This window comes from Porites lutea, chromosome 2 (assembly GCF_958299795.1).
Source record: "Porites lutea chromosome 2, jaPorLute2.1, whole genome shotgun sequence".
In the NCBI taxonomy this organism is placed as follows: domain Eukaryota; kingdom Metazoa; phylum Cnidaria; class Anthozoa; order Scleractinia; family Poritidae; genus Porites; species Porites lutea.
The window spans coordinates 506,762-521,227 of NC_133202.1; the positions used below are offsets into that span (position 1 = coordinate 506,762).

General features: G+C 38.9%; 1 protein-coding gene across 3 annotated transcripts in view; it reads left to right on the forward strand.

Moving 5' to 3' along the window:
• Nucleotides 1-14,466, forward strand: part of LOC140927314 (puratrophin-1-like) — a 31,388-nt gene that overhangs the window by 12,574 nt on the left and 4,348 nt on the right. For all 3 annotated transcript variants that reach the window (XM_073376937.1, XM_073376938.1, XM_073376939.1), the window contains 16 exons: nucleotides 1,833-1,938; nucleotides 3,253-3,357; nucleotides 5,465-5,581; nucleotides 7,636-8,022; nucleotides 8,892-9,014; nucleotides 9,335-9,526; nucleotides 9,798-10,085; nucleotides 10,465-10,686; nucleotides 10,796-10,848; nucleotides 11,140-11,215; nucleotides 11,315-11,418; nucleotides 11,760-11,829; nucleotides 12,596-12,685; nucleotides 13,089-13,181; nucleotides 13,262-13,312; nucleotides 13,648-13,725. In XM_073376937.1, the coding sequence (XP_073233038.1) occupies nucleotides 1,833-1,938; nucleotides 3,253-3,357; nucleotides 5,465-5,581; nucleotides 7,636-8,022; nucleotides 8,892-9,014; nucleotides 9,335-9,526; nucleotides 9,798-10,085; nucleotides 10,465-10,686; nucleotides 10,796-10,848; nucleotides 11,140-11,215; nucleotides 11,315-11,418; nucleotides 11,760-11,829; nucleotides 12,596-12,685; nucleotides 13,089-13,181; nucleotides 13,262-13,312; nucleotides 13,648-13,725 (2,155 nt within the window). The remainder of the gene's footprint in view (nucleotides 1-1,832; nucleotides 1,939-3,252; nucleotides 3,358-5,464; nucleotides 5,582-7,635; nucleotides 8,023-8,891; nucleotides 9,015-9,334; nucleotides 9,527-9,797; nucleotides 10,086-10,464; nucleotides 10,687-10,795; nucleotides 10,849-11,139; nucleotides 11,216-11,314; nucleotides 11,419-11,759; nucleotides 11,830-12,595; nucleotides 12,686-13,088; nucleotides 13,182-13,261; nucleotides 13,313-13,647; nucleotides 13,726-14,466) is intronic.

Genomic DNA, 14,466 nt, shown 5'->3' on the forward strand with positions numbered 1-14,466 from the left:
TCAGAATTGTTTCCTTGCTTCCAAATCTAAAATTCTTGGAGGTGACGAGAGGGATAGTATCCCGGGTTCACTGCCGTCTGGTGTGTCAGCGGTGTCCTCCGGCACTTCACTGTTATCATGTTAGTTTCCCTTGTTTGATAACAGTGTTGACAACTTGAACAGACTCAATTTGTAGTTTATTTCCTTCCTTTCACGGTGTGAACTGCATCCTTATAATCTCCTAACTCTACAGTCAGCCTTGCTTTTTTTATGTTCGCTTTCAAAAAAATATTTTACAGACCAGAAGGTAGACAAGATCCATCAGGAGCCGATACCTTTGTTTTGTACGTTGGCCCTTACAAATGTCTTAAAAAAAACCAAGATATTCCCATACATGTCGTAAACTGCCCGGAGCAAGAACACTTTTGGAAGCACGACTGGCATGGTAACATGATCACATCGTATACATTGTAGAAAGATTGATTTGTCTACAGTGACCACATGTCTGAGTTCAGACTGATCAAGTGAGTTGGTGGCACCTTGATTTGCTGGAAAACGTTAATTACCGGATGTTCCATTTATCCTAGCTTGTTTGCCTCCTCATTCTCACATCCAATCGAAATCAGTCCGCTCACCAATGTGATATCATTGTTATAAATTTTGGCTGATTTTTAGAATACCGTTTTCCACAAAGTCTTTGGTGGCAGAGTCAGTAATCATACTAGCGTAATCGTTTTGAGGATCCTTCTGTGTTATGTCACTAGGCCATATCAGTGCTGAATCATGTGCAGTGAAGCTTGTCTAACATGGGCGTTTTTTGTCCAAGCCCCCCTCTCTCTCCAATGTATGTTTGCCATTGTCGGCCAATACGTAACGTTTCAAGCTTTGTGCTGTTTTTGTTCCTTGCATGAGTGCGTGTCGCATGCCCTGTAGCATGGTAAGAACATTCCATCAGACACAACTTGTATCCACGATGTATGTGAGTTTGTGACGAGTTTCCGTGTATATAGCAATCGTGTGTGGCTAGTCGCGGTGCTAAAATGCTGTTTTGAGAAGGCCGGAAATCTGAACTACTTTATCTGATATCTTTTTCTTGGTGCGCGCATTTGTTTAATATACGGTAAGAGAGATACAATGGTTGACGTGCCATTTGAAGGGCAAGTTTGAAAGGGTCGTGAAACCGGCCACAGTGAAATGTTGTTTATCTTACACCGTTTTCTCTCGCGCTTGCTTATCTTTTCGCTTGTCCTGAAAAACTGTTTGCATTTGCTTTTCTCAGTACTCCAGTAGTACTCCAATGAAATCATTTTTGATCAAGTCTTTAATAGATCAAGAAATAGAAGTAAAATAGAGGAAGCGCGCTTTTGTGGGGCTATTATAAAGCTTTTTGTCTTTGCAACGCGGTGAAAAAAACCTAATGGCAGATTTGCGTCTTTCCTGCTTCTATGTCCGCGACATCAACTCGATTTATATACTTTGTGTTACGTTTTGCTGCCAAATTGATGCATTGTGTCAAGTTAGAAACACTCTTGGTCCTCTCGCATTTCCCTTACAACATGATTTCCAACGCTGAACGCTCTCTTCCGTGTAATAACAGTTAAAAATGTAGTAACTCGAATGTTGATTTATTGTTCATGTTTTTGTAAAAAGGTAAGATCTGTAACTTTCCCACGATGATGTCAGTATTTATCACAGAATGTACTTGTTTGTTTATTGACAGTGTGGCTCCTTTCGCCGGAAATTTGAAAAGCACCATAAAACATGTGATAAAGTGCTGTCAGTGAGGTATCAAATGTCGTGCACGAATTTTAACGGCTGTTTCATGAATGTTATCTTACTTTTCTGTTATTCAGGAGTGACTGCCGTAAACTTGGATTTTCTGTCATCATCGACGCTAGAAAATCGACTACGAAACGAAAATACCTTGAAGAAATAGTGGAGGCTATGGTCTGCTTTCAGGTTTGAGATACGTTTTGAAATATTTTGGGCCGTGAGTATATTGAGTGTACTGCTGTACTGTAGGTACATTAGTTCAGTTTTCTTGTACACTTAGTATCTAACTGAATAATGGAAATACTGTAGTTGTTTTCTCTTTCTTGACTTGTTTTTTAGCTATTCATGTTAGACTATTGAACTTAATAAATGAGAACAATTTAAAATTAACTTGTACTTTTCATGCAAGGTATGAATTGTCAAGCATTCCCCTGTATTTTTAGAAAATTGCGGACGCAATTATGTTATAAAGTTGCTTATGTTCAGTTTATGATTCAGAGCGTGAAATTTGTACCTCTTTTTCTTCTTTTGGGCTTTCTAAATTTGTCACTTGTTCGCCAGAAATAGCGCGTTTTGAAAGTATACAAAGCACAATTTACTATATTGCATATAAATGCGTATTCCACTACTTTTGTACAAGAAGTTCATGATAGCCCAGCATTGTAAATGCGCTTTTCAATAGATCTCGCCCGCATGCAAAGTTCTTCATTAACAAATAACAGCTTTTCTTTCTATAGTTCCTTTTGTTGGCGGCATTTTTGTTTATAGTTGAGAAATAGCGTGACATAGGCGCAAATCAGGCAAGTTTTAATGAAGCACGGCATTGTAAAGAGAAGTCCTTGACCCTGTTCTGCCATCCACTTGCTTCAGCTTACAAAGCAATTTATTTATCGGGAAGCAAAATTTGAGGAAAACCATATCGATGCTGAAGTAACTTTGCCGTTTCACCCATCGCCGCATGCTGTTCCCTCTCGGTTCCAAATATAAATATACATAACGATGCGTGACCTCATTTGCTTTTCAATTGAACAGAAATAAATCCTGCTGCCGAAGTAAGTGAAGACCCCCGGAGTTGTTCTTTTATTATTTATTAGTTGGTTAAATACGGTAGTTAGTTAATAACCTCATATATATATAACCTTTTTCTAAGAATTTTATATTTATGTAGAAAAGGGTATTTCGGGTGTTTGAAAAACATAGACTTTTAAAATTATAATACAAACTTGTAGCCCAGAGAACACAATGTACAACTTCATGATTAGGCAATTATCACGGGTTTTCTTCCTGCGAGCCCGCGCGCGAGCCAGCTTACGGGACGGGTACGTGCCCCCTTTTGCTTTCAGATGCTGAAGGTGTGGAAGTGATAATGAAATGCTAATGCCTCTGTAAATTTTAATTTACACCGATATTTTTTATCTGTAGTTCTTATTGCAATTATTTGGATTGTAAATATTGTTTCATCCCATATTTAAAACAGATTTCACGTTTGTTTTTTATTAGGAGAGTACTCCAGGAGCTGTTCACGTGGTGTACATCCTAACAAAGAAGGATTCTCCTCTTATGTTATTTAGTGGATCAAAGGTCAAGGAACAACTCAATTTTGAGGTAATGATACATCAACTATCCTTGTGATAAATGCTACTGACTTATTGTAGACTGTGACTAGAGCGAGTAAAATATGCAAACTCGTGCGCATGTCACCTTCATCGAGGGTGGTAATTTTCACGCGCGCTCGCGTCTTTTGCCCCCTGTTTAGGGAAATGATGTACTTCACGTAGAGCAGGCTTATGGTTAATCAGCTTATGAGGCTGATAATCCCGTGAAAGTCCCGCCGTGGCTTTTTCGGTCCAGAGACTTCAAGTAGCTATTTTATGTGTTCATTGAAAACTTAAATCGTTTGAGATATGTGGACATGAAGCCGGGGGGAAGGGGGGGCGGGGGTACTCATTTTATGTATGTATGCATCCGGGGAGGCTCCGCCCCGAGTTCCAACCCCTTACCCCTTTCTCATACCTAATTTAGAACTTTGGATCCCAATAACTGCTGTAAATGCACCAGACTACAAAACATTCGTTTTTTTCTCAAAATCAGTTTAGTGTAGCGTAAGAGTAGCGTAAGAGCCTCACACGCCCGTATTTCCCCAGTCTCGCTCCAGACCTTTTGTTTGCAGTGACTGTTCGCATGTACTTGAGTATGCAAAAATGCGAACTGTTTTGTAGACTATAAAATATGAATTAATCAATTAATCCTTTTTGCGATATGATACATGAAGACTGCATGTACTTTATATGGCAAACTGTGTTCTGTAGCGTTCTCTCTCCTACAATGTACGTAAAAATACACAATAGTTTGCAGTTCTTTTTTTCTTGAGTAGATAGTTCGTCTTTTTTGGTTACCTGCTTCATTATTAAAAATGAGGTAACGTTTGAAAAGAATGCTGCAATATCATGGTTTAGTTTCCCTGGTCTCCCGGCAGAGATTTTCTATCTTCTGTTGCCCATTGTCGAGGCTTTGCAGCTCAAGCTCATTTCAAGAAAAAGAAGAAAGAAAACCCCACGAAGCGGGGTGCATTGTTAACCGTTCAGTTTGTTTGTTTTTTGTTGTTATGATGGCCAGCTGCTTTAGTAAAATTTCATATGCTGTATACTGCTAGCGTGACCTAGCAGGTTAACACATTTTAATGGTCCATACTTTTTCCACTGAAACGCTTAAGAAAATTAAATGCTAATCAGTCTTATTCATCATATCATTTCCAGCACACCTGCCGTTAGGTCAAGTGTTTTCATTAACTCTGAAACAAAGGAGACAATATCTTTCAATTTAGGGTCACTTAACTGAAGGGCCATACTATATTATTGTTTGCTAAGTGCAGTTTAAGGATGTTTTGCAGACCATATTCTTAATATCACTTCATTTCTCGTGCTTAATGCCTGTACAATGCTATTTAAACTAAGCACTCGTGTCCAGGCCTAAAAACCTGTCCAATGTTATTAGTTCTACTTGTCTATGATTTTCGCGCCCTCATACGCCATACGCCATACGCCACTTGCACATCCCCCATAATGCACCTTATTTCCCCCACCCCAAATTTTGCATAACCTTTGTTTGTTCATTTCTCCTGGGTTTTACAGCCGCCGTCCCAACAGAAATTGAAAACAAAGGTTGTGCAAAATTTTAGGGGGTAAAAAAGTGCATTATGGGAGATGTGCAAGTGGCGTATGAACCATTTCAAATAAATAAAACTTTTTAGTTGTGGGTAATTGCGTTCTGGTGCAGTGAATTATCTTCTAGTCGGGCTTATTTAGGTGAAGGCGGTGCTTCTGAACTGTTATCTTCGTTTGTTGTGTACAGGAGTTTGAGATTTGTAAAACCAGCCCAAAATGAGTTATTTTTTTTATTCATTTTACAACAATTATTTCATAGCAGTTGGTCTCTGACCTTTGCTATGCTCAGTCGCGGGTAATAAAAGTCTCTTACTGCGACAGCAGAAACAATTCGTTCTAAATTAAGGCTGGAAACTTGCACCATTCTTGGAGTCTTTGTACTTCACGCGCGTTTCAATCGTGCACCGCGCGAGTTGTGTTTAAATGTTGAACACTCCAAATCTTTTGTTCACTTTGACTGCGGCAACAAACTTTTTCCGGCTTAGTCCGCAATAGCTATATTATCACCTAACGTGAACTGTATTCACAATAGCAGTATTGCCTTTCAGTTCAAATTGCTTACTACTGTGGACCAACTCAAGTCGTTCGTGGACAGTTCACAGCTAACACCTGAGTTTGGAGGTGTATTTCATTATGATCACGACGAGTGGATCAGATTTAGAATAGTAAGTTATTATCTCTTATTACCTCTCCCCATGAGCACCTTACTTGATTTTCAGATACCGTCACATTTTAGGCTTGGTTATACTCTATATGGTAGTTCATCCTCCTGTCAACTTGGTTACGAAGCATAAAATCCCAGCCTTTATCAGTACCTTTTGTTATTAAATTTCGAATCCAGGGCTGATCAATAAAATAATCATTCTTTTAAAATTTGCTCTCTTGAACAACACGTTTGCTACATTTGACAGATACCTTAACCATATAGCCGGCCTGAATCCAATATTACGGCAAGATACACACTGTCCGCAGTCTTTAATCGGTGGGCAAAATAATACCGTTCTTGAAAAAATGGGAAGACAGTTGACCCATTTAGAAATACGTGACTGTAAATTTACAGAATTTAGTGAAGACGTTTTTGAACTAATCAACTAATCGACTGCGTGTCTGTGATTTATTCGCTTTTTGTTGCTTTCGTGTCGATGTCAGACGTGAGTCATTATCGCATTTGATTTTTTGAGAGCAGAAGGTTGTATTGAAACTTCTTGAAAATGTGGATTTGTCTCTTTCAATTGCTATCAATGCATACTACTTTTTTAAATACCATTTACTTCTCAAGAACATTAGCTAAAACCGGAAAGGGTAGAGTTAATAACATAATTGTCACCCATTGATTTGCTGTAATTAATTTTTCTTTTGAAATCGTTCGTGCTTAATGGGGGTAATTAATAGTTCCCTGGATCATATTAAAACTACTTCGTGTTGTGAATATTTTTGCAAATACAATATTTAATGCGGGAGTTGCAAGTCGTGTATGCTAATAATGTTCCAGAACTGCCGTTTTTCTATTAATATCTTTTGTATATTGGTCCGCTTGTGCGTCATTGAGATTACTTTGTTGATTCTTGTGTTATCTCAAGCGTATATGTTTGTCTGTACCTACAGTGTTCTTCAATGACATGAAAAAAAGGTTGAAAAAGCAGCACAGGTTGTTTATATTGAATTGACGTCATTTGGTTTCCTTTGTTCGTTCTTGGACATCGCTAAATTGATCGCTTTTAGCTGTAAAAAGCATCTAATAAAGTTATGCCGTACACAATCTTTCCCCTCTTCTTACATTACCCCCTCCCTCTCCGTTACCACCGTTGTACTTTGTCCCACGGCCGAATATTCAGTTTGTTTACACCATTGCTTCTGCGTTTTTGCACATTTAGTTATAAAGGCTGCAATATAACTAAATAACTCCTAAACAAAAGGGAAAGGCGACAAATTGTCTTCCTTCAGTTCCAGGCTTGATTACTGCTCTTCAATTCTTCTAGCTATTCTTTCCCGTGGGTGATGTTAGAAGATGATGTTAGATTAAGCAAAAAACTCGGTTCATGCTCCCGCTTTCTTTGAAATCGGTTTTCCGTTGCGGTCATGTTTATGAATTTTGAAAAACTAATCCTTGTTAAGACTCCAACAAGATGTAATTTATATAAAGAGAAACAATGGCTTTCAAAGAAACAACCGCTTGGTACTGTTCTTTAATTTTTTATTTAACCAATTCGTGCATTTAATTTGGACCAATTGTACATCTAGCGCTCTTTTGAAAATATTTCATAAAAAGCAGTCCTCTAATGGACTTTTGTACTATGTGCGGTAGCGTTTTTTTCAATTAAAGGTCGACCGCTACTTAATTGAAGGCTAATTAAGGAAGAGTATCTCTATTTTTAAGAAAATATTCCTTTGTTCCCATGAGTTGAGTGTTATAGAAGAAACCGCAGCTTTGATTTTCGGCTCTCGTATAGGAGCCGATTTCCGTTTATCCATCGCGAAAGTATTAAATACTGTGTAACTGACAACTCGTATGTATCAACATCACTTCCGTAAAACCGGCTTTTTAGCTTGTGCTATACTAAGCGTAGCGCAGGCGGTTTGATCCGGCGTTTCTCTCCCGGATGGAGTCAAGTGGTTGCCCAGTTATTAACGCCGTCCACGCGCGCGCGCACGCAAGGGGAGGTACTCAGTTCACAATTATTGAGCTATGATAATCATAATTGTTGCTGTTATGTTTCAGAAACTAGAGCCGTTCATGACTGGATGTAGAAGTGCAGCCAAACTTGCCATGGGAGTGATGCAGCAGTTCACAAGCAAAAAAATCGGGGATAGCATTCAGGAATGTAAAAATCTACTCGAGGAACATCATCAAAAAATCAAGGATGTATTTGAGGACAGTAGATTATCAGCGCTCCAAGTTGAAGGAGAGCAAATACTGATTAGATTACAAGAAGATCAAAGTGTGTTACCTTCTGTGCCTGACTATATAGAGACAGTCAATTGTGTGACAAAACTGTATCATCAAATGAATGAAGTGTTTTGTAAGCTGGAGATGCTAATGGAAAACAGAACCAGGAAATTAGAACAGTGTCTGGCGTTGAAAGAGTTCGAAAGAGATATTGACGAGGTAAAGCAAAGAAAGCCAAAGTTATGTGAAGTATGCTGTCGTTTAATAATATATCGCTATATTTTTGCTACTTTGTTTCCGACCGTTATGAGCCAATCAGTTAACAGTACGAACATTAAGAGTACCCGACTATAGTGACTGTCCTTCCGAGGGTAGCGAAGTTCTGATCTAATTTAGTATCGCTATGAGTAGTATCATGTATTGCTTTTCGCTTCTAGCGGAAATCAAGGCTCAATAACTACTAGGCTGCGGAATTTGGCTTTCCCGTTGAAAATAGAAGGTTATATATAAACAGCGGTAGCAGTAATTTATAACGGTTATGAATCAAGTCATGTTCTCGTATGATTCTCCTTTCGGTTCGGTTTAGTTGGTTTAATTGGTTTCCCCGTGGTCGTTTTAGCAGAAGGCAGATTGTGACTGCAAATTGTTTTGCGTCGGGGCAATGAACAGTTAAAAACTAAATTACTGTTGTTTGAAAGCGAGTGCTTCCACAAGGCTCGTTTATAGTTTGTTTTTGTGGAACTTATTTTAGCTGTAGACTAGTCAACAGAAAGCTGTCTTATTGTTAAGTTGTTTCGACAGTAAGAAAGACCAAAAACTGAAACTTATTTGTAAATGCCAGTTTTCATTTATAGTGAAAAAAAAAAACCTTATCTACGGCTGCGTTTTGACAAACTTTGAACGATCTCAATAAAATTAGTTTAGCTTTCAGCATTATTAACACTGTCAAGAACATAGAAAGATGTCTTTAAACGAAATGAGTTCTCAATGTTCGTTCAAATGAATCAAATGAATGTTGAAGCAACGTTTCTGTTGTGTACTAGCTATCAAAGTTTATTCAGCTGCCTAAGATCAGTTTTGATTTATAGGTGATGAACTGGATGTCCACAAAAGGGGAACAGTTTTTAGACAAACACACCGGGATAGGAGACTCCATCGGACACGTTAAAACACTACAAGAGGACTTCGGAAATTTTGAAAATAAGGCCAAGGTATTTATTAACAACGTTTGTGACATGTTCTGTATATTTACATTAAAGGAAGTTTTCATGTGCACACATGTACGCTCGTATACAACATTTTGCATTTGGCTTTCAGAATTTCCGTTTTACTTTCTTACTCACTAAGTTATAAAACCACTGCGATGAAGTTATTCCAGTTTTTATGGAAACTGCCATAACAAAAAAATTTGTTTTTATTAAAAAAGACAATGTCCCTAGTACTAAGCGTCACTGTTGTAAGCATAATACACTTCTGATCCTTCAGTGTATTTTGATTTGTTGCTTAATTGCCGGTTTTTAAATTTTGTTAGTGCTACTGTGACCGAGTAGAAAATCTTCTTGAGGAGGGAAGCAGTATGTCTCAAGGAGGCCACTACGAAGGAATTGGAATCAAAGAAAGGAAAAGAACCTTGGGGGAGATGTACAAGAGATTTTGTAGAAAGCTGGAACACAGAAGGCAGCAGCTAAATTCCTGTATGGAATTTTATCAACTTGCCGAGCAGGTAATCTAATCATTGAGTTGTTTAAATATGCAGCTCGGTCTTGAAACTTTCACGGCTAAGCTAAGCATATAAACTGAACGAGACTTGCTGTGTGGTTCAACATTCGGATTTAGAATGTTTATATCCCTTAATGTGTTCGTTCCCCGTTACATTTATTATTTTTCATGATTGTTGCCGGGTTCCCCGCTTCCCCTGTTCGAATCCATGATCACGTGGCAGTTGAGCTTGTTTGCTGAGACTGATCAGTGCGTTATTGTATGTTGTATCGCAGGCGTCAGAATGGTCCATGGCCACACTCAAACAAATGGCAATGATGAACATGGAGGAGATTCTTCATTTGGAAGGTGTGACTGCACTGACTCGCGGCTTAGAAAAGTATCTTCAAGAGACACCAGTTTGGACTGAGAGTAGACTCAACAGAATATCAGAGCTTGCTACAAATCTGGGCAGCGCTAAGCTTGTCAAGGAAGCTGAAAGTATACTCACACGCTACAATGAGATATTAGACATGTTACACAAGAGACAAGAAACACTTAACAGAGCTCAGGAAAGACTTTCGGTTAGTACCATTGTGACCGACAGAACTAAGATATGTCATATATTTAATAGACGTCTTGTCGTTATCGCGAGCTTTATGATGCTGGTTTTCTGTTACTGCACCCCTGCGTGTGCACGTTACCGAGCTCGTGGTACGGTGTAATCCCCTTTTCACGAAGGAGTTAAAATTTATGATTATTACAATTTAACTTTTGATATTTTTCAAATCACGAAAGTCGTGTATCCTGCAGATTCTGCGGCCTTCAATTTTCATGCTGGCAATTCTTAACCGAATAGTCCAACCTGACATTTGTGCTGGAGCCGCGCGTGTGCTTTACTGGACGAGCATTTATCTGAGTGTTGCACATTAATGTCTTTCTTCTAACTCTGTGTCATTTTAGGGCCATCCCTCAAGTGAAGCTAGTAGTACTGCCACTGGTGGTAGTGACGAGTCCACCTCGTCCAGTCCTGGCCAAGAGGAGGATGAGGACGAAGACGATGGGGACTTGTTAGTTGAAAGCGAAGACGAAATTGAGACCCAACCCATCACGCAGGTGGATGCTCCTGTTCGACGTAAAAGCTCCATTCCAGTCACCCCACCCCCATTGTATTCATGGAAGGAAGTACGTATCCCTTCAAAGCCAACGATCTTTTCCATCATCAAAAGATGCAAACTTCCATCTCTGACTTTTTAAGACTAACTGAATTCAAAACTGTTTGTTTCTCTTTCAGACTGAAATGCCAGTAATCGAGGAAGTTCCTGTTCTGAACCCGCGAGTAGAAGAGTAAGTCGTACATCTTACGTTTGAGTTTTACCTCCAGTTTCGTTTCTGTGCTTCTCCTTTTTCTGTTGCTGTTGTTATTTCTATCGTGTATTTTTCCCAGCAAAGCCACCTTTCTATAATAATACTGAATTACAAATAACGTAGTACCCGCCACCCAAAGGTGCTGCCAAAGATTTATTGGATTGTTTTATATTGTACTCGGCAATTTTTTGTTCTACCCTTTCAGAAGTTGTAAAGATATTTATACATGCCCCCAAAATTAAGTCAATCCCTTCTTGTGTTTCATCTTAGAAAACTGATGTACATCTTTCAAGAGATGATTGATACGGAAAGAGATTACGTGAAGTCATTGCAGTATATAATGGATGTAAGTCAACCCCGCTTTCTTAGAATTCAGTTTTTTATCAGTATTTGGGTGTTTGTTGAGCTTTAACCTGTTATCTCGGGTTTTTTTTGTGCTCCGTAGAATTATTTGGTGGAAATGGACAATCCTGTGTTACTGCCATCATTAAAAGGGAAAAAGAATATTCTGTTTGGGAACATAGGAAGAATTCACGACTTTCACAAACGGTAAGGGTCTAAACATTGCAGCCGGTGATGAGGAAGATTTCTTTGTGGGGTGTTAGTGTCTAAATCGTTTTCAGATCAAGACCGCGCAAAATTCTGACGCATTAGGTTGGTGTATACCCATACTGCTAATATATGGGATCGTTAATCCTTCGCGGGGGATGGGGTGGCGGCAGATCTTAGTACGGGTAAATCTTTCCACTCGTCAGATGCAGGTTGTAGTGTTTCAGTCTAATTCTCTTATGTGTCACGTTGACTCTTGATCTGTTTAAAGCGCGACACAGATCCTCCCACACGAAACGTTTAAAATCAAAATCAAATACCACCACTACTTGTCTTTTTAGGTATTTCCTTCAAGAACTGGAAGCATGTAAGGGCAGATTCCTTGATATAGGAAGCTGTTTTTTGAAATGGGTAAGTACGGAAAACATCGACATCTAAGACCTTGGGACTAGCAACCTTTTTAGCAAAACAAATCTGTCGCAAAAGCGATGGTTTTCCTTAGCAATAATCGCTTTTAGTGACCAAATTAGAAGAAGGCAACTTAATTGATCTAGCCAGCACAGTAATATATTCTCAGTACCAGGAACACCCGAGCACAAAGCCAAATGAGCCTAAATGCATAAGATATGGGAGAATCGGCCCGCAGATTTGTGAGTCGGTGGACAAGGAGAGAATACTAGGTATGCCTCATCGCTGCGGGGAGGAGGGTGGGGCGAGAGCTGCTATCAAGGGTGCCAAGACCTACGCTTTACTAGAACTAGCAGAATAATCAAGCTGCAGGCTGCTCTGGAAACTTATGGACAAGGTCTGTGGGTATGCCATGTATTCCCCTGGGCCACGCTGAGAATTTTAGGAAGTGCATTGATGCTAACTTAGGCATTTGTGCGTGTTTTCCTTAGTGGAAATAAGGAACAAATCGACTACGAACGGATCACTAACTACTGAGGATCAAGGATTTTTTTTACCTTTAAAAGTAGTTGTTCTGTTTGAGATGACCGCTCCCTTAAACTTTTTAAATCCATGAAATTCCCGCTTCTGAAAGAAAGCTCAGTAAGGTCCGTCAAGGCTACGTTAGCTATTTCCATGTTTGCAATACTTGGCTGAAAAGTTTCTTTCCCAATTTTTTGTTGTTGCTGCTTGTTGCCGGTATTGAAGTGCTTTTTGTACTTGGTTCCAGGAGCGACAGTTCTACCTGTATGCATTGTATAACAAGAACAAACCGCGCTCGGACCAACTGCTATCCGATCATGGAAATGTTTACTTCCGGGTAAGCACAATGTTTTGGGTTGTTTTTTTCCTGTTTGTGTAACTTCTTAATTTGTTTAGTACCATAGCCTTTCCTCAAAAATCTCCTCCATCAATTAAACGAGCAGTGTCACAATAAGAAAGTATTGTAATAGAGGGTTGCTTCAAGCTCAGCTGTACTTCTAATCTTACTTAAAATCAATCACATTTATGGTCCCTAATTAAACTTTCTGTAACAACCAAAGTTATCTCAGGGGTAGGGGGGGGGGGGGGGTTGTAGCCTTGCCAACACTCTAGGAGATTTGTGTATCCATTATGTTGCTTTGTTTTTTTGCATGTGTTTTTAGTGATGGGAATGAAGGTCCGCGTTTTCACTTGGAAGTAATTACAAGTCTCTACTAAATATTGTTACACTGATTTTTCAGGCTCGTCAGAAAGAACTTGGTGACAAACTTGACCTGGGAAGTTTCCTTATTAAACCAGTACAAAGGATGGGAAAATACAGTCTTCTGCTCCGGGTGAGTATATAGCTAGCTTTTTCAAAAAGATAGATATGGACATGTATTGAATAACTTTTGGTAATTGATTTAAATTCCAGGATATGATCAAGGCTCTGGACGTTGGACATCCGAAAATCGCCGAACTGAAGGTAAAAAGAACCACACAGTACTTTTTAGTCTCGTCGGAACTGAAGCTTTAAATGGCCGGCGTTTCGTAGATACAGCGCTTACCACAGTAGTTGTGTTCACCCATTTGGAGTAAGGTCTATTGTTAGTTTTCCCTTTTGATTAAAATCCAGAAACACTCCAACTTGCTTTGGTGGGTCCAGTTATGGACAAAAGAGTGGAGTTAGTAACTTGTAGGCTCGGATAACCATATATTTGCTTTTTATATGGCAAGCTTCTGATTTTGTCCTACTTTGTTAAGTATATTTAGTAGAACTGAACTAACAGCATTGCTTTGTAATTATTGTTTTATTGGCAGGCAGCAGAGGAAATGGTGAAATATCAACTGAGACACGGCAATGACCTGTTAGCTATGGACTCTCTCAGAGGATGCGATGTAAGTTGTTACAGAACCACGGACTATCGACACTCATAGCCGCGCATTTGTTACGACGAATCCTGCAATAGATTAGTCCTATTTCTTTTCGCGAAAGGTTTGAACCAAGGAATCATTTCTTAAATAGGCTAAGTATGATGTCCGTGTGAACGTAGTCCTGAATAGGACTGTTGTTGACAGTTACTGACGTTTCGACAACTTGTGCGGTAGTCATCTTCAGAGTCAAAGTGAGTTGTATCACGTCAGCTGAGGGTATTGAACTCTGGTTATTGACCTGATTGGTCAATTAAGTCTCGATGTTATTGGTCGTCTTTAGGCAGTTTCAGCTGTTAAGCCACACTTAAGGTCGGTTATTTAAACGAAGTCTAACTTAGACTTAGACTTAGGCTACTGAGTAGCCCCTCAGTAGCATCTTTTAAAAAGACACTCAAAAGACATTTTTGTTTCAGAAAGCTGTTTTGTAATTTTATGTGCTTTTTAATCTCGTTTTTAGTAGGTTTTATGCAGTTTTTTACGATTTAAGTAGTCTAGGTAATTTTTATAATTTTAGTGTTGACACAATTGTTTTAACTCTTTTTCGTAGGTTCATGCACTTTGTATACTTTCTGCAGTCATTTTTTTGAAATATTTATTTTTAAGTGCTGATGAAAATAGCAATAATAATATCGGCGCTATATAAGATTTATTATTATTATTATTATTATTATTATTATTGTTATTATTATTATTATTAGACCGCGG